This window comes from Oryctolagus cuniculus, chromosome 4 (assembly GCF_964237555.1).
Source record: "Oryctolagus cuniculus chromosome 4, mOryCun1.1, whole genome shotgun sequence".
Lineage (NCBI taxonomy): Eukaryota > Metazoa > Chordata > Mammalia > Lagomorpha > Leporidae > Oryctolagus > Oryctolagus cuniculus.
In genome coordinates, this window is record NC_091435.1 from 82,100,760 (window position 1) to 82,127,789 (window position 27,030).

General features: G+C 44.3%; 3 protein-coding genes across 14 annotated transcripts in view; 1 reads left to right on the plus strand and 2 right to left on the minus strand.

The window, feature by feature from the left end:
* Window positions 1-10,115, minus strand: part of LMLN (leishmanolysin like peptidase) — an 87,872-nt gene extending 77,757 nt beyond the window's left edge. The window contains exons 1-3 of the mRNA XM_002716542.5: window positions 9,669-10,115; window positions 791-888; window positions 113-143 (exon numbers count right to left, since the gene is read on the minus strand). Of these exons, the coding sequence (XP_002716588.3) occupies window positions 113-143; window positions 791-888; window positions 9,669-9,863 (324 nt within the window). The 5' untranslated portion in view covers window positions 9,864-10,115. The remainder of the gene's footprint in view (window positions 1-112; window positions 144-790; window positions 889-9,668) is intronic.
* A 3,254-nt stretch (window positions 10,116-13,369) lies between these two features.
* RPL35A (ribosomal protein L35a) lies at window positions 13,370-17,272 on the minus strand. Of its 5 annotated transcripts, none has more exons than NM_001205225.1 (5): window positions 17,241-17,272; window positions 16,502-16,545; window positions 16,136-16,288; window positions 14,329-14,473; window positions 13,370-13,438 (listed from the first exon to the last, which is right to left on the minus strand). In NM_001205225.1, exons 2-5 carry the CDS (start codon window positions 16,510-16,512, stop codon window positions 13,415-13,417), a joined length of 333 nt encoding a protein of 110 aa, NP_001192154.1. In that variant the 5' UTR covers window positions 16,513-16,545; window positions 17,241-17,272; the 3' UTR covers window positions 13,370-13,414. The 5 variants fall into 5 exon arrangements, with proteins under 5 accessions (NP_001192154.1, XP_069927789.1, XP_051714794.1 ...); XM_070071688.1 differs by having other exon boundaries at window positions 17,163-17,253; XM_051858834.2 differs by having other exon boundaries at window positions 17,041-17,253.
* Window positions 17,273-17,351: 79 nt separating this feature from the next.
* Window positions 17,352-27,030, plus strand: part of IQCG (IQ motif containing G) — a 48,834-nt gene continuing 39,155 nt past the window's right edge. For 2 of the 8 annotated variants that reach the window (XM_008266735.4, XM_070072258.1), the window contains exons 1-3: window positions 17,352-17,713; window positions 24,421-24,492; window positions 25,671-25,926. In XM_008266735.4, the coding sequence (XP_008264957.2) occupies window positions 24,455-24,492; window positions 25,671-25,926 (294 nt within the window). In that variant the 5' untranslated portion in view covers window positions 17,352-17,713; window positions 24,421-24,454. Of the gene's footprint in view, window positions 17,832-18,078; window positions 18,345-19,578; window positions 19,802-24,420; window positions 24,493-25,670; window positions 25,927-27,030 lie in introns of all 8 variants that reach the window. The other 6 variants (XM_051859214.2, XM_070072256.1, XM_051859215.2 and 3 more) reach the window with 6 other exon arrangements.

The following is a 27,030-nucleotide window of genomic DNA, read 5'->3' on the forward strand; positions in this document are numbered from 1 at the left end:
AGTCATTCACAAAACAGTCATTCTATTTTTCCTTTACTGAGATAGAATTTACATGTGATAAAATGCACCTATGTTAAGTATTCAATTTAAGCCATAAGTATTTATTACATACCTTTACAAGATATCTTTTCTCAGGAAGCAACCTGAAAATGATGACATAAAACATAAGAATTGCCATAAGAACATAAGAACAGAACGCTGTCTCATCTCTTGGGATGCATCTGTCAAGAGCCCACAGAATGCTATCCACAGTCTCTGCTGTCCAAATCTCAATTCACCTCCATAAGTCCTGAAGAGTTCACCACATGTGAAAGCATGTGCTACACATGACCACAAGTTCTCTCATTCACTTGGGATGTTAAGGATAGGGTGAGATAACAACTATTTCTAAACATTCTGCATAAACTACTACAGATTCATAATTTATCTGTGTGGACTATATAATCTCTCTGGTCATAATTTTATAAACTTTCTTATTATTGTTTGCATCAGTACTTGTTATTTCTCCACCAGGTACTCATTAACAAGTACCTTCCAGGTTTGTTATTGGCCATACCCATGAATATTCATATTTATTCTGTTTAAATTATTCATGATATATAGACTTTAGTTATATCCCCTGGCTACTATCTTTTTAGACTAAAAGGCATTTTCAGCTTAATTCTACCTTAAAGGTACACTAGTCCTATTTTAACCCCACTTATGGACTTCTTAAAATGTCAGGTAACATTACAAATATTATAATATTTATATGTATAATAAAAATTTTGAAAAATAATGGTGTACTTACTCTTCAATACTTTTATCATACACAGTTTTGATTCTTAAATGCTCTGCAACATCCCTCTTCACAACATGATTTGCCTTAAGATGAACCTTATTTATGACCTGAAAAAGGGGAAGATTTGACAAAAAACTTAAAGCCATATAGATTAGCCAACTGGGACCCAAACTTAAAGTTAATTAATTAAATCTCAAATATAATATCCTGAGAAAAAGTCCCTTGGTGCATTCATACTCACCATTTATGATTCCTGAATCTTAAGCACCTTCCAAGGAAACACTACTGTCTAGGAGTCCAATACTGTGGACTTACATGACTAAATCATTCTATGAGGGGCTTGCACTGTGGCACAGCAGGTTAACCCACTGCCTGTAACGCTGGCATCCCATATGGATGCCATATGGGACCAGTTCAAGTCCCAGCTGCTCAGTTTCCAATCCAGCTCCCTGCTAATGCACCTGGGAAAGCAATGGAAGATGGTCCAAGTCTTTGGGCCCCTGCAGCCATGTGGGAGACCCAACTCCTGACTTCTTGCTTTGGTCTTGCCCAGCTCTGGCTATTGCGGTCATGTGGGAGTGAACCAGCAGATGGAAGATCTCTCTGTCTCTCCCTGTCGCTGACTTTCAAATAAAAATACATGGCCCTTTAAAAAAATAATTCTGGGTGGGGAGAGAAGCTGCCAAAAAGATTTTAGATTTGTGGCCTATTTGTAGTTTTTATATAGATTATTTTTTTATTGACTTTTGAGTCTTCAGAACATGACAGGAAGAGACCACTTTAAAACAGCACAAAGCTTTCCTTAAAAAAAAAAAAAAAAAAAAAAAAAAAAAAGAGTTGGCCGGCACCGCGGCTCACTAGGCTAATTCTCCATCTGCAGCGCTGGCACCCCAGGTTCTAGTGCCAGTCGGGGCGCTGGATTCTGTCGCGGTTGCTCCTCTTCCAGTCCAGCTCTCTGCTGTGGCCCAGGTGTGCAGTGGAGGATGGCCCAAGTCTTTGGGCCCTGCACCCGCATGGGAGACCAGGAGGAAACACCTGGCTCCTGACTTCGGATTGGCACAGCGGCCATTTGGGGGGTGAACCAACGGAAGGAAGACCTTTCTCTCTGTCTCTCTCTAACTCTGCCTGTAAAAAAAAGAAAAAGAAAAAGAAAAAGAAAAAGAAAAAGAAAAAGAAAAAGAAAAAGAAAAAGAAAAAGAAAAAGAAAAAGAAAAAGAAAAAGAAAAAGAAAGAAAGAAAGAAAGAAAGAAAGAAAGAAAGAAAGAAAGAGTGAGTCTCCCTTTGAATGCTTTTTCCAGTTCACACTACATGATTTTTTCAGGCAGTAATAAGAAAGGAAAAAAATAAGCTGTTCTAGCTATACTGTCTCATTCTTATGACTCCAGCAATGAACAATCACATTTTTCTTCTATACTATTTCTGAAGACTTATACAAGAAAAAGGAAATTTTATATATTCTAGAAAAGCAACTACGCCTTGCCTTTGGGCTATTACCATAACATAGTAGCAGTCACAGATTGCCACAATACCTATCACCTACTCTACAGTAATGTTCTGACACCCTACTTCTAATCTTTTCCCCATTCCATGTAAACCGTATCTCCAGGGAACAGATTGTTTTATAGCCAGTAAAAAGCTATCAAAACTATTTGAGCACAGCAATGGGATACGGTATTCTCAGCAGCATTTTAGGAAATTTGCAGTCTTCAATCTTTAAATTGATATTCAAAACCCTCCAGAAGCCAGGGATTAAGGATTTAGTCTACCAATTGCTAGGGCTCTATTCTTGCCTCCAGACTTGCTAACTGTGATCTCAGCAAAGTTTCTTTTCTTTCTTTCTTTCTTTTTTTTTTTTTAAAGATATTTGTGTGTGTAGTTAGGTATGTGTGTATTTGAAAGGCAGAGTAACAGAGAAAGAGATCTTCCAACCACTGGTTCACCTCCAAATGCCTAAAACAGTAGGGGCTGGGCCAGGCCAAAGCCAGGAGTCTGAAACTCCATTCCTGTCTCTTACCTGGGTGGCACAGACTCATCACCTGTTGCTTCCCAGGATGTACATTAGCAGATCAGAAATGGAAGAGCCAGGACTCTGATGCAGGATATGGGCCTCCCAAATGGTGGCTTAACCCACCATACCACAAGACATGGCCCTAAGATCTTCTTTTTTAATTGGTTCAAGTTAATGAAGGATAAATAAACCTAATAATTATTATAATAAAATGAATAAATATTACAAAAGGAAGGAACTTAAGTCAGACTTAAAGAAACTTAACTATATAGATGCTTCAGGGAGAAGGTAGTATTTCAGGAACGACTTGAAAGAGTGAAATGGAGATCAATATACCTCTGAACTCAGACGCAATACACCATAGGGCAAAGTACAAAATCAGGGGTATAAAGCTTAGCAATTACATGTAAAAATAGATATTGGGAACTACTGGAACAGCAGCTTAATATGACTAATCTCCCTGCAGATAACACGTTACAAAATCTGGATAAAACATTACAAACAATACAATTTAAAGGTACTGTGGGTAAAAAGGACAGCAGCTTCTGGATCAAGCTACCCTTGGAACAATTAGACCTCTCTGAGACCCACAAGTCTTGAGTTTTTGCCGTAAGCACTCCTCAGTCTTTGTGTCTGAGCTTGCAACACACAAAGGTAGGAAGGAAGTCCCACACAGGCAGAAGGCACAGTGGGTTCCCAAAAAATCTGCAAATCAGATCCCTAACTGATCACCCACCTAATTCTTGGGCTGGCTACTAAAATTACACATGTGTAGAGTAAAACTCATCAAAGAACAGCAGCAGAAAACTGAAGTGAGCAAGACATGAGCTACTGCCAGCAACAGGAGACAGAGTCTGGAATTTTGGGTACAGAGGAACATAGAGAGTCCAGAGTCTTTACAACACATTACACATGGTGTCCATTATTTGACCAAAAATTGGTAGCCACCAGAGTAAAAATTAAAAATGTGACTCATACTGAGGAAAAAAGCAGTGAATGGAAACTGACCCTAAGATGATCTGAATTTAAACTCTGATGCAGTCTAAATGTGTTCAGGTACTTAAAGGAAAATCTATACATAATGAGTAAGTAGATGGGGAACCTCAACAGAGAAGACTATGGGAAAGAATAAAATGGAAATTCTAGAACTTAAAAGCACAACCACTAAAATGAAAAATTCACTGGAAAGGATTAGAGGAAACTGGAAGAGTGGGCATTTGGCATAGTAGTTAAGACACTGCTTGGGACACCCGCATCTTATACCAGAGTGTCTGGGTTCAAGCTCCAGCTCTGCTCCAGATTCCTGTTTCTATTTATGCACACCCTAGGAGGTAGTAAGTGACGGCTAGAGTAATGGTCCTCTGACGCCCACATGGGAAACCTAGATTGAATTCCTGTCTCCCAGCTTCAGCCTAGCTCAGCCTGTACTGTTGTGGGCATTTGGAGACTAAACCAGTGGATGTGAGATTTCTGTCTATGTGTCTGTCTGTCTCTCTCTCTTGTTTTCTCTGCCTTACAGATAAGTAAAATAAAAATTTTTTAAAAGAAAATAATATTGGAGATGGCAGAAGCATAAGTTAATTTTAAGACAGATCAAAAGAAATTATACAATCTGAAGAAGGAGGAAACTAAGGAAATAAAGCCTGAGAGAATGAGGGGCTAATACCAAACATTCTAACAGACATATAATTCATTAGAATTAGAATCCTACAAGGAGAGGAAAAACATTGAGACAGAGAAAATATTTGAAGAAAAAGGAAAAAATTTCAAATTTGAGGACAGACATCAACTTATAGATCTAAAAATTTTCTGAAACTCAAGTGGTATTTAAAAAAATGAAGATCCGGTGGCGCCGTGGCTCAATAGGCTAATCCTCTGCCTGTGGCGCTGGCACCCAGGGTTCTAGTCCTGGTTGCTTCTCTTCCAGTCCAGCTCTCTGCTATGGCCTGGGAGTGCAGTGGAGGATGGCCCAAGTCCTTGGGCCCTGCACCCGCATGGGAGACCAGGAGGAAGCACCTGGCTCCTGCCTTCTGATAAGCGCGGTGCGCCGGCCGCAGCAGCCATTGTGGGGTGAACCAACGGAAAAAGGAAAACCTTTCTGTCCCTCTTCCCTTTTTGTTCACTCTGTCAAAACACACACACACACACACACACAACAACAACAACAACAACAACAACAACAAAGATCCATCACTCAGGTACACCAAACTTGCAGAATCCAAAAATAAAGAGAAAAATGTGAAAGCAAAGAGAGAAAAATGACACATTCTCTAAAAGGGGGAGAACTTCCAAAAGGAAGTTATTTTTTATCAAGAACAATGGAGAGGCAGGCATTTGGCACAGCCTTTAAGCCAATGCTTTGGATGCCTGCTTCACACATACAAGGGCCTGGGTTCCAGTCCCAGCTCCACTCTCCATTCCAGCTTTCTGCTAATGAGCAGTCAAGTAGATACCCTCCCTTCCACATGCGAGAGTGGGATTTAGTCTTCTGGCTTTGGCCTGGCCTATCCCTGGCTATTGTGAGGATCTGGGGTGTGAATCACTGGATGAGAGATCTCCATCTGTCTATCTCTTTGACTTTCAAATGAATAAAAATAGATAACTAAATTTTAAAAAGCAATGGAGATGAAAAGACAGTGGAGCAAATACCTAAAGGGCTAAAAGCAAGACAGGCAACGCAGAAATCCAAATTCAATGAAACTACCCTCCAGAAATGAGGAAGACATAGACATTTTAGATAAATGAAACTGGAAGAATCCATTGCTCATAGACTTACACTGCAGGAAATGCTAAAGGTCACTGGAATGACACAGATGGCCATCAGGTTCTATAGGAAGGAATGAAGACCAGTAAAAAGGGCAGATATGTGAGTAGATATAAAAGACTGCTGTGTAGAAAAGAGCTAAGCCAGCAGGCCTGAGACTGCTGCTTAGAAAAGGCACCTTGCAGGGCATCTGCTGGACCTAGCAGTTAAGATGCTGGCTGGGACACATGCATTTGCTATCAGAGTCGGGGTTTGATTCTTAGCTCCACTCCTGATTCCAGCCTGCTGTTAACACATGCCCTGGGAGGCAGCAGATGATGGCTCAAATAGCTGCCAACCACAGAGGAGAACTGGACTGAGCTCTGGGATGGATCCTGGCTGCAGCCTGACTCAGTCCCTGCAGTTGTAGGCTTTGGAGAGTGAACTGTAAAGGGGGGAACTGCTTTCTATTTTTGTTGATTTGTCCCTGGATGTCTCTCAAATTTTGAAAAACAAAACAAAAACTACAGATCAAAATCTCTCATGAATATAATGTAAAATCAACAAATTATTAGCAGACCAGGGGCTGACACTGTGGCGCAGATTAAGCCTCCACCTGCAATGCCAGCATCCCACATAAGCATCAGTTTGTCCCAGATGCTCCACTTCTGATCCAGCTCCCTGACAGTGCACCTAGGAAAGGGATGGAAGATAGCCTAAGTGCTTGTATCCCTGTGACCTTCATGGGAGACCCAGAGAGAGTTCCTGGCTCCTGGCTCTCGCCTGGCTCAGTCAGAGTTGCTGCAGTCACTTGCAGAGTGAACCAGCTGATGGACAATCTGTCTGCCACTCTGCCTTTTAAATAAGTACATCTTTAAAAGATTTATTTTAAGATCAAATCAAGCAAAATGTAAAAAGGGGAATACATCATAATCAAGTGAGATGGGGTTTTAAAAGACTTTGAATTATTGACTTTGTTTGCAAGGCAGAGACAGAGAGAAAGAGAGCTCATCCTCTGGTTCACTCCCTGAATGCTCAGGAGGCAGGAACTCAATTCAAGACTCCTATGTGGGTGTCAGGGACCCAAATACTTGAACCTTCACCTGCTGCCTCGCAGGGTACACAATAGTAGGAAGCTGGAATGAGGAGTGGAACAAGGACTCAAACCCAGGCACTTCAATGAGCACTGGTTCATGCCCTGGTTGCTCCACTTCCTTTTTTTTTTTTTTTAAGATTTATTCATTTACTTATTTGAAAGGCAGAACAACAGAGAGACACACACACACAGAGAGAGAGAGAGAGAGAGAGAGAGAGAGAGAGAGAGAGTTTTCATCCATTAATTCATTCCCCAAATGGCTCCAACATCCAGATCGGGGCCAGCCTGAAGTTAAGAGCCAGGAACTCCATCCTGGTCTCCCACATGGGTCACAGGTGCACATTCCCCTGGGCCACCATCAGCTGCCTTCCTAGATACATCAGCAGTAAGCTGGATGGGAAGCAGAACAGCTGGGACTCAAACCGCACACAGATTTTGGGATGCCAGCACCCCAAGCGGCAGCTTAAGCCAGTGCTCCATAATGCCATAATGCCTGAGGGTGTCTTCATGGCTGTGCCAAGCACTTGCCCCCCCTCAAGTGAGGTTAATTACAGTAATGCAAGGCTCATTCAGTATTTTAAAACATATTTATTTTGTATTTATTTGAAAGAGTTATAGAGAGAGGTAGAGATAGAGATTCTTCCATCCACTGGTTCACTTCCCAAATGGCCCAAGCTGAGCCGATCTGAACCCAGGAGCCTCTTCTGCATCTCCCACATGAGTGCAAGGGCCCAAACACTTAGGCTGTCCTTCACTGCACTCCCAGGCACATTAGCAGGGAGCTGGATTGGAAGTGGAGCAGCCAGGACTTGAATCAGCACCCATATGGGATGTTGGCACAGCAGACCGGGGCTTTAACCTGCTGTGCCACAGAGCCGGTCCCTCATGCAGTATTTTTAAAAAATAAGTATCATTAACAATATCGACAGAGTAAGAAGAAGTCATGTGGTCATATCAGCTGACGCAGGAAAGTCATTTCACAAAATTCAACACTGATTCATGATAAAACTAGAAAACCAGGAATAGAGGGAGGGCACTATGGTGCAGCAAGTTAAGCTGTGGCTTAACTCAAGCTGGAATGCCCGCTTAAGTCCCAGCTGCTCTACACTTGTGATCCAGCTGCTTGCTAATGCACCTGGGGCAGGGGATGACAGCGTAAGTTCTTGGGTTCCTATTACCCATCAGAGAGACCAGATGGAGTTCCTGGCTCTGGCCCATCAGAGCCCTAGCTGTTGTGGGCATTTAGGGAGTGAATTAGTGGATGGAAGCTCTCTGTTACTCTGCCTTTTGAATAAATACAAATGAACAAACACTTTAAAAGAAACAGGAAAATTTTGTATTATCTGCCCCCCCACCAAAGGTAGGCGATGGGTCCATGGAGTCATCATATTATTGATTTTATTTAATTTATATAATAAAAATAAAAGAAAAATTGATATGCTTTAGTTAAGAACAAGTCAATGTGTTTGCAGTTCCCTGTCACCATCTAGACAAAAAAGGTTACTGTAACTTCCTGCAGCATTTAACACAGGTGTAGCCACTAGTATGAGTAGAGTGATTTGGTAGACTGTAACCAGGACAAAGAAAGGCAAATGGTAAGGATGATATATATACACTTCATGAAGAACCAGGAAAATTTCTTAGGGATGAGACCTTCCCAGAACTTAAGCACTAAAACCATGAACTCAGACAAGAGATACAAATAGATATAATGGGCAGCAGCTTCAGGAAGCTTTCAGCTCCATAAAACAAACTTTAACAACAGTCATCCCCAAAGCAAAGGAGCTGCCCCGGACAGAAAACCTTCCCTACCATGGAGACGGTCAAATACAAGTTGGGGATTGGCACACTGGCAACACCACTAAAAGGAAGCAGTTACCAAGGTTCCTTCTAGCACACAAATTCTACAGTTATCTGAACTGCTTTCTCTTATTTTAACTCAAATTCAAAGAGAAAAAACAGGGCTTTGTGGGAATTAAATTGAAAGGGGGGGGGGGGGGCCAAAATGCAATGTCATGATAAAAGCTGTAATACTTCTACTAACCTCAAACTTAGGATTTTGCCTCACATGGCAAAATCAAAAAGTATGCATGTGATACTTTTTACCACAAAAATGAGTGGTCATGGAGGATTTCTAGGCTGAATTGAAAATTCCAAGTGAATCTTGCCTGAAGTACTAAGACAGATTGTAAGCCCAATCACAACATGCAGCCCTGCTCCAGGTACTGGCCCTCTGGTCCCAGAATAATAGAGTATTGTGGGCCCACTTCAGAGCTAAGTTCTGTGTCTTGCGACAGGAACCTTATCCCAAGGCACCTTACAATTTAACTACAAAGGCAAGACCAGCTTGAAGAAGGAGCCATTACCACAGGGCAGTACTTGGTTATTCCATGCCTCAAAACAACACAGATAAGCCATACTATGAAATGGAAAGAACAGCAGGCTGCCCGAAGAACTTAAACAGGGAGAAAAATAAGGTGGGAAGCAGGCAGGTACTTCCAGGGCAGCGGAACTTGGCGCAGCAAAAATCACTTGAAAATGAACCTGGATTTTGTTTCCAGAACAACACCCCCCCCCCCCCATTTCCCTCAACACCTTTTGTCTGGCTCTCCTTTCTACACCTTCCCAAATCTTCCCATCAGTCGTTCCCAACGTGCGGTTCCTTGACAAGCAGCATCGCCACCTAGGAACTTGAACGGCCGATCCTGGGGACCCATCCCAAGCCAGAAAGCCGGGGCGCAATCTGTGTTGGCACATCGCTCCAGGTGGTTCTGAGGCATGCTCCAGTCCCAGAACCCCGCTCCCAGGGCCACCTCCCAAGCACGGCCTCCGCGCAGGAAAGAGATGAGGTTCCGAACGCCTAACAGAGCCTTCGCGGGGTGCAGGCGGCTGGCGGAGGTCGCAGCCCTGCCAGTCCAGTCTCGGTTCCAAATTCGGGTTCTCCTGCAGAACACCTTCTCCCAAACACCGCTCTCGGCGCCAGCCCCTCCCGAGTGACTTTCCCCTCCTAAGGCCCGCTCCCGCCCCTCCTTCGCCCTACCTCGGTGTCAGAGGGGACGTGGTGCCGGCAGGGAGGGGCACTGCCCAAGGAGACAGGAAGAGTTGTGACGCTCGTCGGGAGCCCGCCTAACAGCAGTAAGACGCCTCGGACCCACAGAGGGCCGCCGCGGCGCCACCGGCTCCGGCCCGGGCCTGGACACGCGTAATCTGCGGCTCCCCTGCACCCGGCCGCCATCTTCGGGCCCGCGTCGTTACCATGGAGCGCGTGACGCCTCCGCGCCGGACCCGCCCCGCCCCTCGCCGTCGGGGCAGGTGGAGGGAGCCGCCGGCGCGAGGACTGAACACTGGCTGGCGTCACCGGCACCGAGTTATCGCCGGCAACGAGCCCAGCGACCACGTCCGCCGCTCGCGGAGCAAAGCCGGCCAATAAACGCTGCTCAGTGGCCCACGTGGGCTGACCACAGGGAAGAACAAACGCCGGCGGGCGTTAGCCATAGACGGAGGGTGGCATGCCTGTTTTTAAATAGTGGCAGTTTTTCCAGTTCCTTTATTCACCAGAAATATGCAAGCACTTAGGTGGACATATAAACAGCTGCAGTATGAAAGGTGAGTGAAACCACCTTTTTACTTCTCAGTCACCATCTTTACGTCCGTATCAACTATTTCCTATGAAATCAATCGTGTTCTATAGTACTGTACTCAATTTCATCCTTTAATCTTCATCTAACCAAGAACTGCACTAACCCAGGAAGAGCAGGTGGCTACTGGCCATTAAGGCAACTACATTAAAAGCTGAGCTATGAGAAACTATGAAAAATGGAAAACTGGGGCCAATCTCCCCATGGCCCATGAACAAAATGAAAACCAGGGCTGAAAAGAGCTGAAAATTATTTAACGGGAACTGAATATTGGAGATTACTATAAATGACGATGCTCCAAAATGCACCAATATGATCCCCCAAATGAAGGTGGCAGCCAAAATACACAAGTGCACTAAAGATACTGTATAAAATTACCTTCAGGCTGTGTGCATAAAGATATGAAACGTAAGTTCCATGTTTAGACTTGGGTCCCATTACATTATTATAAATATGCAAATATCCAGAATCAAACATTTCAGAACCCTCTTTGAAAAGATGCTCACCCAGTCTACCATTTTACAAGTGAGCAAAAGTTCATTAATGTGTCTAAATAATGGTTGCTGGGATTCCAAAGTAACTTTCTTAAAAACAATGTATATATTTTTAGACTTACTTCAAAGACAGAGTAAAAGAGGAGAGTCACATCTTCCATCCGCTGGTTCACTCCCTAACCACTGAAGCTAAGCCAATCCGAAGCTAGGAGCCAGGAGCTTCTTCTCCATCTGATGTGGGTGCAGGGGCCCAGGCACTTGGGACATCTTCCACTGCGTTCCCAGGCAGCAGGGGGCTGGATCAGAAGTGGGGCAACTGGGACTTGAACCAGCAACCATATGGGACACCAGCATTACAGGTAGTGGCTTAACCTGATATGCCACAGCACAGTCCCCATATTAGTAACTTTCAAAACATGCCTTTTCCATTGCAAAATAAAATTGCTGATTGTGAACAAAGAATGGAAGTGGTCATTTCAAGCTCCTAGCTGTTAATAGCAGTGTCACCACAGAGGCAGTCTGAATGACAGTGGACAGGTGGGCATGCCACAAAGGCCCCTTTCTGTAGATACTCCTAACAAAGGTGACATGCGTTAGGAGACTTTCCCTTTCCATGCCTAATCCACACTTCTAATGTATGAATGCCTTCCTGGACATATCCACATGCTCCTCAGTCCCCTAATTTGTTGTCCCCCTAAACCCTTCCCTGGTTCCTCAGTTTTGTAACACAGCCAGAAAAACCAGGATTGCTAACCAGACTCCACAACCACTTTTAAAATGGTACCAACAGGGATGGTGTTGTGCTGCAGCAGAGAAGCCAGCCTTTCTTTGTCACAGGAGTGTCAAAACACTGCTTTGAGTTCTGATCTAACTTCCTAATGCACCTGGGAAAGCATGACTGTGGCCCATGTACTTGGGACACTCAGCAGCATTTCAAGCCCCAGGCTTTGTCCTGTTGCAGCAACTTGGGGATTTAACTTGGTTATTATCACTTTGCCTTCTGAATGAATCCTTTAACAAGGTATCATTGACATCATCTATTTCTGTGCTCAAAGATACACAATTTTCCCTGGTGACAGTTCTACCATAATTATGTCTCCCAAATGAATTAAACCATGATGACACTATTACATACAGGAGTATTAGTCTAGGGGCTGGCATTGTGGTGTAGTAGGCAAAGCTTCCATTCCAAATGGGCAATGGTTCATGTGCCAGCTCCTCTGCTTCTGATCCATTTCCCTGCTAATGGTCTGGGAAAGCAGTGGAAGGCCCAACTGCTCCAGCCCTTGCCACTCGTAGGAGATACCAAGCAGCAGCTCCTGAGTCCAGTCTGCCCCAGCACTGGCGGTTGCAGCCATTCGGAGCCAGTAGACCTTTGATCTCTTCAACTCTTTCAAAATCTTCAGAAACATTTATGTAAAAATCCTCAGGACAGATTGTAAAATCTCATCTTGCGACTTTTCTAGATTTACTTTCAATCATTCACCCAACAGACTTGTTCACACCAAGTGATCATTTGAATACCTCCGCAGATGCCTTCTGTGTTCCTAAGATTGTTGTGCCATTTCTTTTTCTGGGATGGCTTATTTTTCCTTCTGGACATACACTTTAAAGCTTTTATTATATAAGCAACATATTCACATGCCCCATATCCCTATTCCCAGAGTACCAATCACATCTACTTAAGCAGCTTCATGAACAAATTATGCTTTTTTTTGAGACCTAAATCCCACTGGAGTAGGTCCAAAATTGGCACTTCCAGCCCTTGAACCAAGACTGATTCCAATTTCCTTCCTGCACCCCTTCCTTCAAAGGTCTTTCTCCCAATGCACATCTAGCAGGCAACTTTTCTGGGGCATTTGACAGGAGGACTGTAAAAAGGGATTGTTTGGCAAACTGTTTACTGTTAAAACCTTCAGTGAATTTAAAGGTCTATTAATGAAAGGACAGGCTGTATGTAACATCAATTAAAAATCTATGAGGATGTCAGGGCAAACCGATCCTTGATTTTTAACTTTTAGCAATCAAGAGATTTAAAACATTCTGCTTTTCAAGTAAATATTAAAATATTCTAGAGCCCTTCAAATATGCCAAAATCTCAATCTGCATGTAAAATGCAGTAAAACCTGAGGTTAAAGAATGCTAATTGTAGGTTAAATATTTTTTCTGAGATGGAAATGTGGCATATTCTCAGCTTACACAGCTCCCAATCAAAAACCGAATGACCTAACCCCAACCTGTCTGAATAAGCTGCCAATTTCCATCAATATAATCTCCTTTCAAACTAGTCCCAATTCCCATTTTACTGTTTCACAACCAATCTATAAACAAGTGCATACCATTGTAAGGCACCTTAAGACATTATTTTATGCTTCTTTTAAGTGTAAGGAAACCCATCACATTTCCAATCTCCCCAAAACTTACTTATTCTTCCCAATAGGGCTTTGTATTAAGATATTCACATTAAACCCCATTAGCTTTCTAAGTCTTAACTGCCAAAAATATATAGCCCTGACATCCTTGTATTCTGACAATGCTGATAACTGACACAATTTTAAGCATACAGTAACACAATTTAGGGCATAAGTTTTTCAAGTCAATTAACAAAATTACAAGAGAACAAATCCATTTTTATTTATTTACTTTTCAATAGTTTAAATCCTTGAGGGGTACAGCATCTGGGGGAAAAACATAAAAACATTAAGTGAATGTTCTGAGTACTGAAAAGTACATTTTTCTAATGACAGAAGGAAAGTCTTCTGATACTAAATCTTAATTCTTCAACAGCTCAACAGTAGCCCACAGCTCCAAGAATAAAATATACTAAGGATGAACCCTAACTAAACAAAAACCAGGAGTTAAAAATTTGAGAAAATTACCTACTCTAATATTGACATACTAGAATTCAGGAGGTATTAAGAATTAGGTTAGGAAAAGTTGTGCTCAATTTTTACCTTCTGGAATCTACTTCAGTGCCCAATAAGTACCTTTGCTACAAACTTGTTCACTATTTTCCCTAGGCAGCTTTAGCAAAATCTGGAATTTAGGCGTATTCCATTTGAGCACTTTGCCTTCACTTTCCTTTAGAATGCCACAATCAAATTTTTTTTTTTTTTACAGGCAGAGTGGACAGTGAGAGACAGAAAGGTCTTCCTTTTGCCGTTGGTTCACCCTCCAATGGCCGCCGCGGCCGGTGCACCGTGCTGATCCAAAGGCAGGAGCCAGGTACTTATCCTGGTCTCCCATTGGGTGCAGGGCCCAAGCACTTGGGCCATCCTCCACTGCACTCCCTGGCCACAGCAGAGAGCTGGCCTGGAAGAGGGGCAACCGGGATAAAATCCGGTGCCCCAACCGGGACTAGATCCCGGTGTGCTGGCACCGCTAGGTGGAGGATTAGCCTATTGAGCCACGGCACTGGCCGACAATCAGATATTTTATAGTATTCATTATTTACAGTGGCCACAAAACTTTCCAGCATAATTTACTAGTACCACTTTACAATCCCAAAGCCCTTAGATTAAAGCTTTAGTCTGACTCAACAGAGGGTCTAGCTAATAACTGTACTTACCACACGGATTCTGTGTCCAATGGCCTTCGCAGGAAGGTTGCTTCGGAATTTGGCACGAACCATGCCACTGTTTCCGTGAGCACGAGTTACCTTTCCCCAGATTACTCTGGTTTTGTTAGGTTTGCCGCCAGGAGTCACTGTGTTGCTGATTTTAAAAGCAAAGAGAAAAGACATAAGAATTCATGTAATCAATTTTGTCTGGTACAAACTCCTGTTGACCTCTAGGTCAGTCTCTTGACTCTGGTTACCCACTTAATCACCTAGAAAACTTCAAAAATGCATGAACACCACCACTTAATAGACAAGTACCTACCATATGGCTGGCACATTTGTAAAAAGAGCAGTTAACCACAGGACATCCAAAATAAACCAAGAGAGACACATGGAAGGGTATATATATGCACAGTCACAGAAAGTGACTGCAATTTTAAGCAGCCAGAGAAGGACTCTCCTTAAGATGACAAAGCTTGGAAGGCAAGGGAACAGCCTTAGTTTCAATGGTGAACATGACCAAAAGAGGGAGCTACATATGCTAGCTGAAGTGTCCCTGTTTTGGGGAGGACTGAAGATACCAAAGGATGAATCCTAGTTGGCACAAGAGCAGAAACAGAGACTTCCATGTACACAGGCTCTTCAAAGGCCCTTTACAGACTTTTGGGGAGTGAACCATCGGGCAGAAGACCTCTTTCTCTAACTCTCACTTTCAAATAAATAAATAAATATTTTTTAAAAAAACCATATATTTGAAAGACAGAGTAGAGATCTTCCATCTGCTGGGTCACTCCTCAAATGGCGGGAATGGCCAGGACTGGGCCAGGTTGAAGCCAGGAGGCAAGAGCCTCTCCCACATGGGTGCAGGGGCCTAAGCACTTGGGCCACCTTCTACTGCTTTCCCAGGCCATTAGCAGGGAGCTGGATCAAAAGTGGAACAGCCGGAACTTGAACCAACACCCATATGGGATGCCAGCATTACAGGTGGCAGCTGTACCTGATATGCCGCAACGTGGGCCCCTTAATGACTTTGGTTCTTACTGAATATAACCACTGGGGCATTAGACAACACAACAGTGGACTGATAATTTTAAAGGAGTACCCTGCCTGTAGCAACGAAAGGGTGATAAAGATGAAAACATTTCCCCAGAGATTTTAATGGTCTGGTGTGAACTGACATCTAATGTTCTACACGTAGTAACTTTAAGAACATAAAAAAATACTATTTAAGTATTTAACCAAATGAATTGAGAATCATAACACAATGAATTGGCTCCTTCCTTTAAACAATTAATAGCTAGTGGCTGGGCACTGTGAATTAGTAGGCTAAGCCTCCACCCCTGGTGCCGGCATCCCATATAGGTGCCAGTTCAAGTCCTGGCTGCTCCTCTTCCAACCCAACTCTCTGCTGTGGCTGGGGAAACAGCATATGGAGGCCCAACTGCCTGGGACCCTGCACTAGCATGGGAAACCTGGAAGAAGCTCCTGGCTTCAGAAGGGCCCAGCTCCAGCTGGGTGGCCATTTGTGGAGTGACCCAGCAGATGGGGGATCTTTCTGCCTTTCCCTCTCAGTCTGTAACGCTATACTTTACATAAAAATTAAAACACAAAAACAAAAAACTTACTTATTAAAAAACCAATTAACAGCTGCAATTTTTCCAAGTGCTAAACCACCACCACCCACAAAACATTCTGCTGTAACCTCTCATTTAGTTCCCTCAAAGACCCAAAATAGGGGCCACAACAGCACTTTACCAACATCTTATTTATTCTTTTGGTAGAAAAATGAAAAATGTCAACAGCATTATAAACTTACTTCTTTGCTTTGTACACATAAGCACACCTCTTGCCCAAGTAGAATTCAGTTTCATCCCGAGCATAAACACCTTCAATTTTAAGCAGTGCCGTGTGTTCCCTTTGGTTCCGGAGACCTCGCTTATAGCCAGCAAAAATGGCCTTGCACCACAGTCTAAGACACAAGATACAGAACAGTGTATGAAAGCTGTTAAAGCATCTACAAACCACCAATATGATTTGACCCCAATGACTCCCGCCTACTTCGGTCATGTCCGATTTCACTATGAGTATCTATAGCATCTGATTTTCTCTTCCAGCATTTCGTGCTCTTTTAAGCCCATGTCTAACACAGAAACTACAAAGCGAGAACATTAGAAACACGTACCTTCCAGACATAGCTGCCTTCTAGAAGTCCTGCTCCCTGCAGGCCTTAAAAAAAAAAAAAAAAAGACTCAGTTTAAAGCCGTGCCATGCCAATTTCCCACCTTGTCGTCCGTTTCTTAAGCCTGCTGTGTCCTTTTTGATCGGCACTCCACCTGGCATGGGGGGGAACCTTAATTATGCTATAAGGTCTATACGAAAAGCAGTCCGTCAAGACTTGCAAACTTCAGAATGGCTGTTACCTAATCAAACTCCAAAGACAGATAAGCCAGGGCAACACACGGAAAGAGCCAATTCCTATAAACTTCAAGAGGAAACCCCCAAAAAAGAAACGAAAACTCAGGAAAGAATGCAGTTAAGCGCAGGGAAAAAACTTCTATGAATCGGCTTAGGACAGAAGAGCTGCGGAGATTACAGGCAAAAACATGTTTGGAGTAGAAGCAAATTGAAAAGGCCCAACGTTAAGCCGCTCACGCGCCAACTTCAGACCGACAGAGTGCATCTATTTCACATCGCTTGAGCCCAGGAACCAAGTCCCATTACCGGGGCACCAGGTCTCCGGGCGCGAGGGGACCTGCACCATCAGCCCCCCATCTCTTCCATCCCGTCCTCCCTCTTCCTGGAAACCATAGCAATCACTGGCTGGCAGGGCCTCAGAGCCGCACCAGACCCTCGTCAAGGTATATAGGTGAACCCAACCCGGTTATTTGCCTCCAAAGTTCAGCAGCAAACGCTCCACTCACCTCCACAGGCTCCAAGATGGCGGAAAGAGGAAGACGAGGCCCCGCCGCGTGGCCTTGTGGGATAAATACCTCCCCGCCCCGCCCCAAATTTAGGCATCTTCCGCGATCGCCAGAAAAACAAGCAGCAGAAATCATCTTGGGACTGAAGTGAACTACATTCAAGAGAACTTTTACAAATTCCTTTTCTAGGTCTTTCTATCTTTCTAAGCTGCAGTATGTATCATTTGGGAACAGCGGCGGGCAAGAAGACAGCCAGCTAAAGGAAGGGGGGGAAGGTCCCCAAACTCGTGTCGCCATAGAAACAGGTCCGCTTGGTTCTCGGGTACGCGGATTCCGTAGGTGGAAAGGCGAAGACGTTGCTCTGCCTCAGGTGCCTAATGCCGGGGTTCCTTTCCCATCTATGACACGGGAGTAGGGCGAACGGAGACTCGCGTCCTACCCGAGTCTGGAAGAAAAAGGCCGGGATCGCGAAGGCAGGAGCTCTCCCTTCTCTTCACCTATGTTTTTACTTCTCTCCCCCTCTACTCCTTTATCTCTTGAGAAATGGCTAAGTCCTTACTTCTAATTGCAGCCTTCGTTTTGACTGAGGGGGTAAGGAGGCCTGCTCTGCCTGGGCCTTTATAGGAGAATGTTTGAGCTTCCCGCTAGAAGCTCAGGGTGGCCAGCGCCGCGCCCACGCGTGGTAAATCCTGGGTAGAAACTACAGTGGATGGATTAGTGGACAGCAGAGATTTAAGCTGCCTAACTTTTGCACATTTATCTGAGTTGCCCTGCGGATTCTTTGATTATTTAGCCAGTAGTTTACTGAATGACTACCGCTTACCAACATTTATTGTAGGTTTGGAGGGTACTGCAGCAAACCAACCAACCAGAAATCTCTGGGCGAGACCATGCGTCTGCATATGAGCCATTCGAGGGTAATACTTCCATGGAGAAAAATTCAACAGGCCACCATAGGAAGGCTTTTTGCCCTCCCATCTGAGGTTTCTGAAGATGGAGAGTGACTCTAGCTGATACTTTTTTTTTTACCAGGATTCAACTGTGTTGACAAGGAACACAAGGGCGCCCGGGAGGCTGCTGTAATGATCCTAATGAGAGATGATGGTGTGTAGACAGGGCTGTTGAGTCCTGGAGTTCCTAAGGCATTTTAAATGTAACACTGGCAAGATTGGCTGATTAGTAAGTCACATTTAAGTCAGATCCTCTCTTAGGTACAGCAGGATAGGGCTTATGTCCCTTGTAGCCACCTGCCCCATCCCTTTTTCTCTGCCACAGAAATGTACTAGAAATCCCGCTCTTAAGAGATTAATTTCTTTAAAAAAAAAAGATTTATTTATTTATTTGAAAGAGTTACACAGAGAGAGGAGAGAGAGAGAGAGAGAGGTCTTCCATCCGCTGGTTCACTCCCCAATTGGCCGCAACGGCTGGAGCTGCGCCAGTCAGAGGCCAGGAGCCAAGAGCTTCTTCTGGGTCTCCCATGTGGGTGCAGGGGCCCAAGCACTTGGGCCATCTTCTACTGCTTTCCCAGGCCGTAGCAGAGAGCTGGATCAAAGTGGAGCAGCCAGGTCTTGAACCAGTGCCCATATGGGATGCCAGTGCTTCAGACCAGGGCATTAACCCACTGCGCCACAGTGCCGGCCCCAAGAGATTAATTCCTTAAGGTTCTAAATGAAAGTCTTCCCAGGGGAGAAGCATACATGAAGTGCAAGTTTCATTCATTTCACAAATCCTTATTGAGCACAGGGGCTGAAATGTAGAATCTGTCAGCATCATTGTCATGTTTCCTGGTCTGATGGAACTTAACGGCCTAGTGGGGGAAATTTACATAAGCATTAAAAATTGTGTGGCGAGCTGTGCTTGAAAATAGAGTGCTGTGAGTGCGTGAACAGAGGGCTCCTAGTGCAGCCTGATGAGTCAGAGCAGGTATCACTCGGAGGAAATGTCATCTAAGGTGTTTTTCAAACCATGGGTGATGAGCATTAATAGATTGTGATCATAATACTACTTTTTAAAAAGGTGTATTTATTTATGTGAAAGGCAGACACACACACACACACACACACACACAGAGACACACAGGTATTCCTAATGCTGGTTCACTTCCCTAGGTCTGGCCAGGGTAAAGCCAGGAGCCAGCAATCCCATCAGGTCTCCCATGTGGAGCCCAAGTACTGGGACCATTTCCCAGGTGCATTAGCAGGAAGCTAGATTGGAAGCAGAGTAGCTGGGACTCAAACTGGCACTTGTAGTTGGGATGCTGGTGTCACAAGCCAGTGGCTTGGTCCTCTGTGCCACAATGCCAGCAAAGACGTAATTTTTGTTCATTTATTTATTTCAGAGACAGAACTCCCATCTGTTGATTCACTCCCCCAGATGCCTGCAGTGACTTGGGCTGGTCCACCTGAAACTGTGAGCCAGGAACTCACTCCATGTCTCCCACGTGGGTGGCAGGAATTCATTTAATAGGATCAGCACTGCTGCTTCCCCGGATCTATATAATAAAGCTGGAGTCAGGTGCCAGAGCCCAGTATTGAGCCCAGATGCTCAGATATGGGACACAGGTATCTTAACTGGAATCTTAACCACTAGGCAAAATCTACTGCCCGGGGTACTTTTTAAAAAATTAGTGAGATTTTGTTATTTATGTATTTACTTATTCAAAAGGCAGAGTGACAGAGAAGGAGAAACAGAGAGTTCTTCTATCTGCTTGTTCACTCCCCAAATGAACACAATAGTCAGGGCTGGGCCAGGCTGAAGCCACGAACTAGGAACTCCATCTGAATCTCCTGTGTGGGTAGTAGTTACCCAAGTATCTGGGCCATCATCTGCTGGTTGCCCAGGCACACGAGCAAGAAGCTTTATCGGAAGCAGAGCAGCTGGGACTCAAGTCCTGCCTTTTGAATGCAGGATGCTGGAGTCACAAGTGGCAGCTTAACCTGCTAAGTTACAATGCTGGCCCCATAGTATTTTTTAAATAAAATATGATAACTCAGAATTATCAGACTATCACACAGGGTAAATGCTTTCAATGAAACTCTTGTTGTAGTTGTTTGTGTGAGAGTACGTACATAAATGTGTAAGTGTACCAAGTCATTGTGTCGGTCAGTGTTGCCCTGGAAAGAAACCACTGGCAGAACTGAGAGTCTCTTAAGGGATCTGTTTACAAAGGGGTAGGCAGGAGCTAACACTGTAAAGAATGTAGTCTCCAGAGACTTCTCTCGGCATGTAGTTACCTAGGCCCTGAGAGGGAGTGGTTAGGAGAGGATTGTCTGATAGGAACAATGGCCTTTGAGAAAGGAATACAGCCCCTAAATGATACTGGCAGGGAGAGAGGGGGAATCGATATTCATCCTTGACCTTCCTTGCCTACAGTTGGATCTTTTTCTGGACTCTCTGTTGATGCACTCCAAATGGATCAGTCTCTTGAGAGCACAGAAATGTAGGAGATTGGGTGGAGAGGACAAAAGGCATATACCTAGAAAAATGCCACAACCTGGATTGGTACCTGATAGCTCAACAGAGCTTTACAAGATGAAGAGGTGACAGGAAGTGGTTCCAAGTTGCAGGAAAAGCATTTGCAAAGGTCCCGAGTTTGAAAGGAGCATGATTCCATAGAAGCCCTGAGACAAGCCTGTGGAGGCCAAACCCAAGACTGCAAGGAAAGGACGGGGCAGGTGGTTTTGGAGAGGAGCAAGGTATGGGAGGGTTAGGGCAGATCCTGTGGGCCAAGTTAAGAATTTGGTCTTTCTTTTTTTTTTTTTTTAATTCAGATTTATTTATTTATTATTTGAGAGGTAGAGTTACAGACAGTGAGAGGGAGAGACAGAGAGAAAGGTCTTCCATCTGCTGGTTCACTCCCCAAATGGCGACGGCGACTGGAGCTGTGCCGATCTGAAGCCAGGAGCCAGGAGCTTCCTCCAGGTCTCCCACGCGGGTGCAAGGGCCCGAGGACTTGGGCTATCTTCTACTGCTTTCCCAGGCCATAGCAGAGAGCCGGATCAGAAGAGGAGTAGCTGGGACTAGAACCGGTGCCCATATGGGATGCCGGTGCTGCAGGAGGAGGATTAACCTACTGTGCCACAGCGCCAGCCCCTGGTCTTTCTCTTAATGCAATGGGAAAACCATCAAAGGGTTTAGGAGAGACATGATTAGTTTTTCTATTTTAAAAGATCAATTTTTTATTTTTAAAAAGATTGCTTCCAATACGGAGACCATTAGTGTAGATCAAGCAAGAAACAACAACCAGGTTTGGCATGGTATTAGAGGCTATGGAAACAGAAGATGAGATCTACAGTTCTGGGTGATGGTTTGGGTTGCGTGAAATGCTGATGTCAGGAAGAAGATGACAGTAATGATTCCTCAAAGTCCAGCATGAGAACTGAAAAGCCAGAACAGCATGAAAGCACTGGATTCTGCGTAAGCATAGACCTGTGCCCAAGTTGAAACAGTGAGTAAACAAAGAAACACAATACAACAAAAGAACAAAGTTCCACTTAATACCATGCTGCTTCCTCCTAAGACTGCCCCTGGGATCCTGACTAGTTTGGAGTATTTTTTTCAGTTTACATAAAGTTTCTGTTTCATATGTTTGAATTCTTTTTATTTATTTGAAAGGCAGAGTTAACAGAGGGAGAGAGAGAGAGAGCGAGATCTGCCTGTTCATGCTTGTTCACTTCCCAAATGGCCACAACTACCAGGGCTGGACCAGGCCAAAGCCAGGAGCCTAGAACTGTATCCAGCTCCCCCCCTTTGAGTGACAGGAGCCCAAGCACTTGGGCCATCATCGTCCACTGCTTTCCCAGGCACATTATTAGCAGGGAGCTGGATCAGAAGTGGAGCAGCTGGGACTCGAAGCAATGTTCATATGGGGTACTGGTGTCACAAGCAGCTTAACCATCTGTGTCACAATGCCAGATCCAACGTGTGAATTCTTACATGTAAGATTTATGTTGTGTGAGACAGAAATCATGCAGGTCACCTTACTGTGGGAAAAAACATTCTGGACCTCACCGTCTGCTTCCTGCTCTCTGTGGTCGTCTCATGCCCAGTGGAAAGGGGTCTCATGGTTTGATCAGCTGCTTCCCAAAGCTTAACATACGAGGGTGTTTCAAAAGGTTTGTGAGAAAATCCACTTAAGGGGTGTTCATTTGGTGCAAAAGAGCCTTGAACTCCACACATGATAACGCGTTTTCCGCAGACATTTTGAGGATCCTCCCGTGAATGGGTTCCACATCGCCACATTTGGAAACTCCCCAGTGTTGGTGCTTGGTGCAGTGGTGAAGCAGCCGCTCGGGACACCTGCATCTCATAGCAGAGTGTTTGGGTTCAAGGCTAAGCTTTGCTTCTGACTCTGGCTCCCCCCTAACGCACACCCTGGGAAGCAGTGGATGATGGCTCAGTTACTTGGTCCCTGCCGCCCACACGGGAGACCCAGATTGAGTTCCAGGCTCCCGGCTTCGGCTTGGTCCAGCCCTGGCTTCTGTGGGCATTTGGGGTGGGCACACGTGCACGTGCCCCCCTCCCCCACTGCCTTTCAGATAAGTAAGAGTTTTAAAAATAAACTTTTGGCCGGCGCCGCGGCTCACTAGGCTAATCTTCCGCCTTGCGGCGCCGGCACACCGGGTTCTAGTCCCGGTCGGGGCGCCGGATTCTGTCCCGGTTGCCCCTCTTCCAGGCCAGCTCTCTGCTGTGGCCAGGGAGTGCAGTGGAGGATGGCCCAAGTACTTGGGCCCTGCACCCCATGGGAGACCAGGATAAGTACCTGGCTCCTGCCATCGGATCAGCGTGGTGCACCGGCCGCAGCGCGCCGGCCGCGGCAGCCATTGGAGGGTGAACCAACGGCAAAGGAAGACCTTTCTCTCTGTCTCTCTCTCTCACTGTCCTCTCTGCCTGTCAAAAAAAATAATAATAAAAAATAAATAAACTTTTAATTCCATAAAAAAACATTCTGGAAACTTATTTCAGTATAAAGTGAAATTATCTATGAGTGTTATTTCTCCCCGTAAAGGCCATTTAAGCAGAAAGAATTTCAGTTTACTGAGGAGGCATAACATCTTGATATCAGTATTAAACTGATTTCCTTGATTAATACAATTTTCTAAAGCTAAATTCAATTCCAAGTCCAGATGCAATAAATTATCTGGCAGATCAGGAGAATAGAGTGATCTAATTGAATATTATAGATATGGGAAGAATAGAAAAATAAATAGAAATTACAAAAAAATTCAGACAACAATGAAACTTACTAAACCAGGGCGAACACTGTGGTGCATCAGGCTTAGCCATCATTTGGGAAATCAGTGCCTGGCTTCTCTATGCTTTGGATCCGAACTTCCTGCTAATGTGCCTGGAAGGCAGCAGATGAAGTCCCAAGTCCTTGGGTTCCTGCCACCCACATGGGAGACCCAACTGAGGTTCCTGACTCTGGGCTTTGGCCTGGGCTAGGCTTAGCTGAAGGATGCATATGGGGAATGAACCCACAGCTGAAAGATCTTTCTCCGTGCCCCTCTCACTCTCTGTCACTCTGTTTTTATTTCTTTAAGATTTTATTTACTTATTTGATAGGTAGAGTTATAGACAGAGAGAGGGAGAGAGGGATCTTCCATCTGCTGGTTCACTCCCCAAATGGCTGCAATAACCAGGGCTGGGCTAGACTGAAGCCAGGAGCCAGGAGCTTCTTCCAGGTCTCCCACGTGGGTGCAGAGGCCCAAGTACGTGGGCCATCTTCTGCAGATTTCCCAGGCCATAGAAGAGAGCTGGATCATAAGTGGAGCAGCTGACACTCGAACTGGCGCCCATATGGGATACCAGCATTGCAGGCGGTGGCTTAGCCTACTATGCCACAGCGCTGGCCCCTTGTCACTCTGCTTTTCAAATAAATCTTTTCTTTAAAAAAAAAAAAAACACTAATGTTGGACATTAATGTACTTGAGGAAGCAATTTGAAGAGTGAGTGTGTCTTTAGTTTGGTACGCCAGTAATTAAGCAGACCACTAAATAGACCTGCACCCCGCAGTGCAGTGGTTCTTTTGTCTCTGGGACTCCCAGACTGAGCAAAAAGAGGGAATAAGCCAGAATCCTTGTGATTCTTTAATTTTCTGTTAATGAAAGGGACCTAGAAATAACCAAAACATCATTCAGCACTCCCTTAAACTAATCTCAGTGTTTCCTTCCCCTTTTAGGTGACTGCATTTTTTTGAATATTATAAACATACCATGGAGGATAACAAGACCAACTCAAGAAGAATGGAAAGGTATATTCAGTTTATTTGTGTGTGTGTGTATTGCCTTCTAGGAAACTGTTGGGCATTACTTATCTTTTGCTGTGTAATAAATTACCCACAACACTTAGTGAGTGACTTCAGATAAAAACATTATTATTTCACACTGTTTCTGGGGGTCGGGAGTTTGGGAACAGTTTAACTGAATGACTCTGGTTGGGTTCTGGAAAGATTGAAGTTGGCCAGAGGCTGCAGTCATCGACTTGGTGGGAGCTAGAGAGGGTCCATTTCCAAGATGGTTCATTTACAGAGCTGGCGAGTTGATGCTGGCTGCCAGTGAGAGCCTCCTGGTCACCTCCACAGTGTGCTCCCAATAACGCAGCTGGCTGGCTTCCTGCAGAGTGAGAGATGTGCAGGAGCCAGGCCAAAGCTGCAGTCTTCTGTCACCTCCCTTTGGAAGCCACACTCCGTAATTTCCACAATATCCTTTCAGTTACTTAGGTTACTGCTATTCAGTGTGACCAAAACTACGTAAAGGCATGAACCAGAGAGTGAGCATCATTTGGGCCACCTTGATGGCAGTCAAGCACATTCTGTTTTTCACTAATTATGAGACACGTTTAATTAGCACCTAAACATGTTGCTAGGGAAAAAAGCAAATTTTGGCTCAAATTCAAATTGCTACTTGAATATATTTTTTTTTAATTTAGTTATTTAAGAGGCAAACGTACACACACACACACACACACACACACACAGAAACAGAGGCATTCATACCTGCTAGTTCACTCTTTAAATGCCTGCAGCAGCCAAAACCAGGAGCCAGAAATGCTATCCAGGTCTTCCATGTTGATGACAGACAATCACCACTGCCTCCAAAGTCTTCATTATCAGAAAGCTGGAGTCAGGAGCTGGGTATCAGACCCAGGTGCTCTGATACCAGAGACGGATGTCTCAGCTGTGAGGCTAAACACCCATGCTCTGTATAAGCTTATTAAACGATATGTTGTTTGCCTTATGTTGATCAATATAGAAGGTATTTAGCAAAATCATATGCAAGCTCTTGCTTTTTTCTTATACTTTTATTTTTTATCCCAGTTGTAATACAATATGAACTTGATAGGAGCCAATCTGCACGCTGCCTGTGTTTTGGGTCTAAATAACACTTCAGCATTGGTCACTGACTTCTTTTTTCTTTTTTCTTTCCTTAGAGACAGGCTGGAAGCCTCAAACTTGCCACCAAAACTTAGTCATTCTGAGGTGATGATGTCAGTGATAGGTGAACCGCCTACTGCTAAAGACAAAGAAGAAGAAACAAGGAAAGAAATAGGTGCAGAAATCGTAGATCAACTCTCTCTTCTTGATGTGCTGAGGATCTTAGCAGTCCTGGAAGATACCACAGACCAGCTCTCTATTATAAACTATATCATGCCAGTTCAGTTTGAAAGAAGGCAGAGCACCATCGTGGTATATATGCTCACTGTTACTTAAATTTGCTTTCTTGCCCTTTGATTTCTCTACCGCTTATAGTATATGATCTACTCAATTTAACTTGAGAAATAACTTAGATAAGGGGTTACAGTAATCATTGGAGATAATTATTCTCAGTTGATAGAGCGATATAGCCATAGCTCAAGGTATGTGACCAGACAGGATATCCTTTTCTACTATATTGAATGGCATTATTTTGAGAGGCCTATAGTTAAGTAAGTATAAATACATGTAGAGCGTTCCTAATCCAAAAACCTGAAGTCAAAAATGTTTGCAAATCTGAGTTTTTTAGTGCCAACAACTAAAAAATTTGAGATTTCAGGGCTAGGTATTATGATGCAGGGGGTTAAGCTGCTTGGTATACCCAGATCCCATATCCCAGTGCCTAAGACCCAGTCCTGTCTCTACTCCCAACACAGCCCTCTGCTAATGCACCTGGGAAGGCAGCAGGGGATGGCCCAAGTGCTTGGGTTTTTGCCAGCCAAGGGGGAGACACAGATGGAATTTCTAACTCCTGGCTTCAGCTTGGCCTAACTCTGGCTTTTGCAGCCATTTGGGGAGTGAACCAAAGAGAAAAGATTCATTCATTCTCTCTCTCTCCCTCCCTCCCTCCTTCCTTCCCATCCTCCTCCAAGGACTTAGGCCATCTTCCACTGCTTTCCCAGGCCATAGCAGAAAGCTGGATTGGAAGTGGAGCAGATAGGAGTTGAACTGGCGCCCATATGGGATGCTGGCACTGCAGGCGGCGGCTTCACCTGCTACGCCACAGTGCTGGTCCCTTGAATAAATTTTTAAAAACATATTTTTTAGTGAATGGACTTGAACATTTAACTAGTTTATGTTCTCATGCAAAAGTTCATATTTAGTTCTAGTAATCTGTGAATCATGCTGTGTAACATATTTGCTTCCTTTTCCATAAACCCAAGGGTAAAGGTAGAGGAATAATTTTTAAGGAAATCAGAAAAATGGGATTCTTAAGTTTTCCATTTTCCCTTCTCTTGATAGACAACATCTAAAATAATACCAATTATTTCTTATTGTTTCCAGTTATTTCCCACACAGAGATGTTAAATAGTTGTC

Excerpts from the sequence above, each read along its gene's own strand:
- RPL35A (NM_001205225.1), bottom strand. Across the intron at positions 14,474-16,135 it reads TATGTGTACAAAGCAAAGAA|CAACACAGTGACTCCTGGCG; the intron begins GTAAGTTTATAA and ends TTTTAAAATCAG. Across the intron at positions 13,439-14,328 it reads TTGGACACAGAATCCGTGTG|ATGCTGTACCCCTCAAGGAT; the intron begins GTAAGTACAGTT and ends TTTTTCCCCCAG.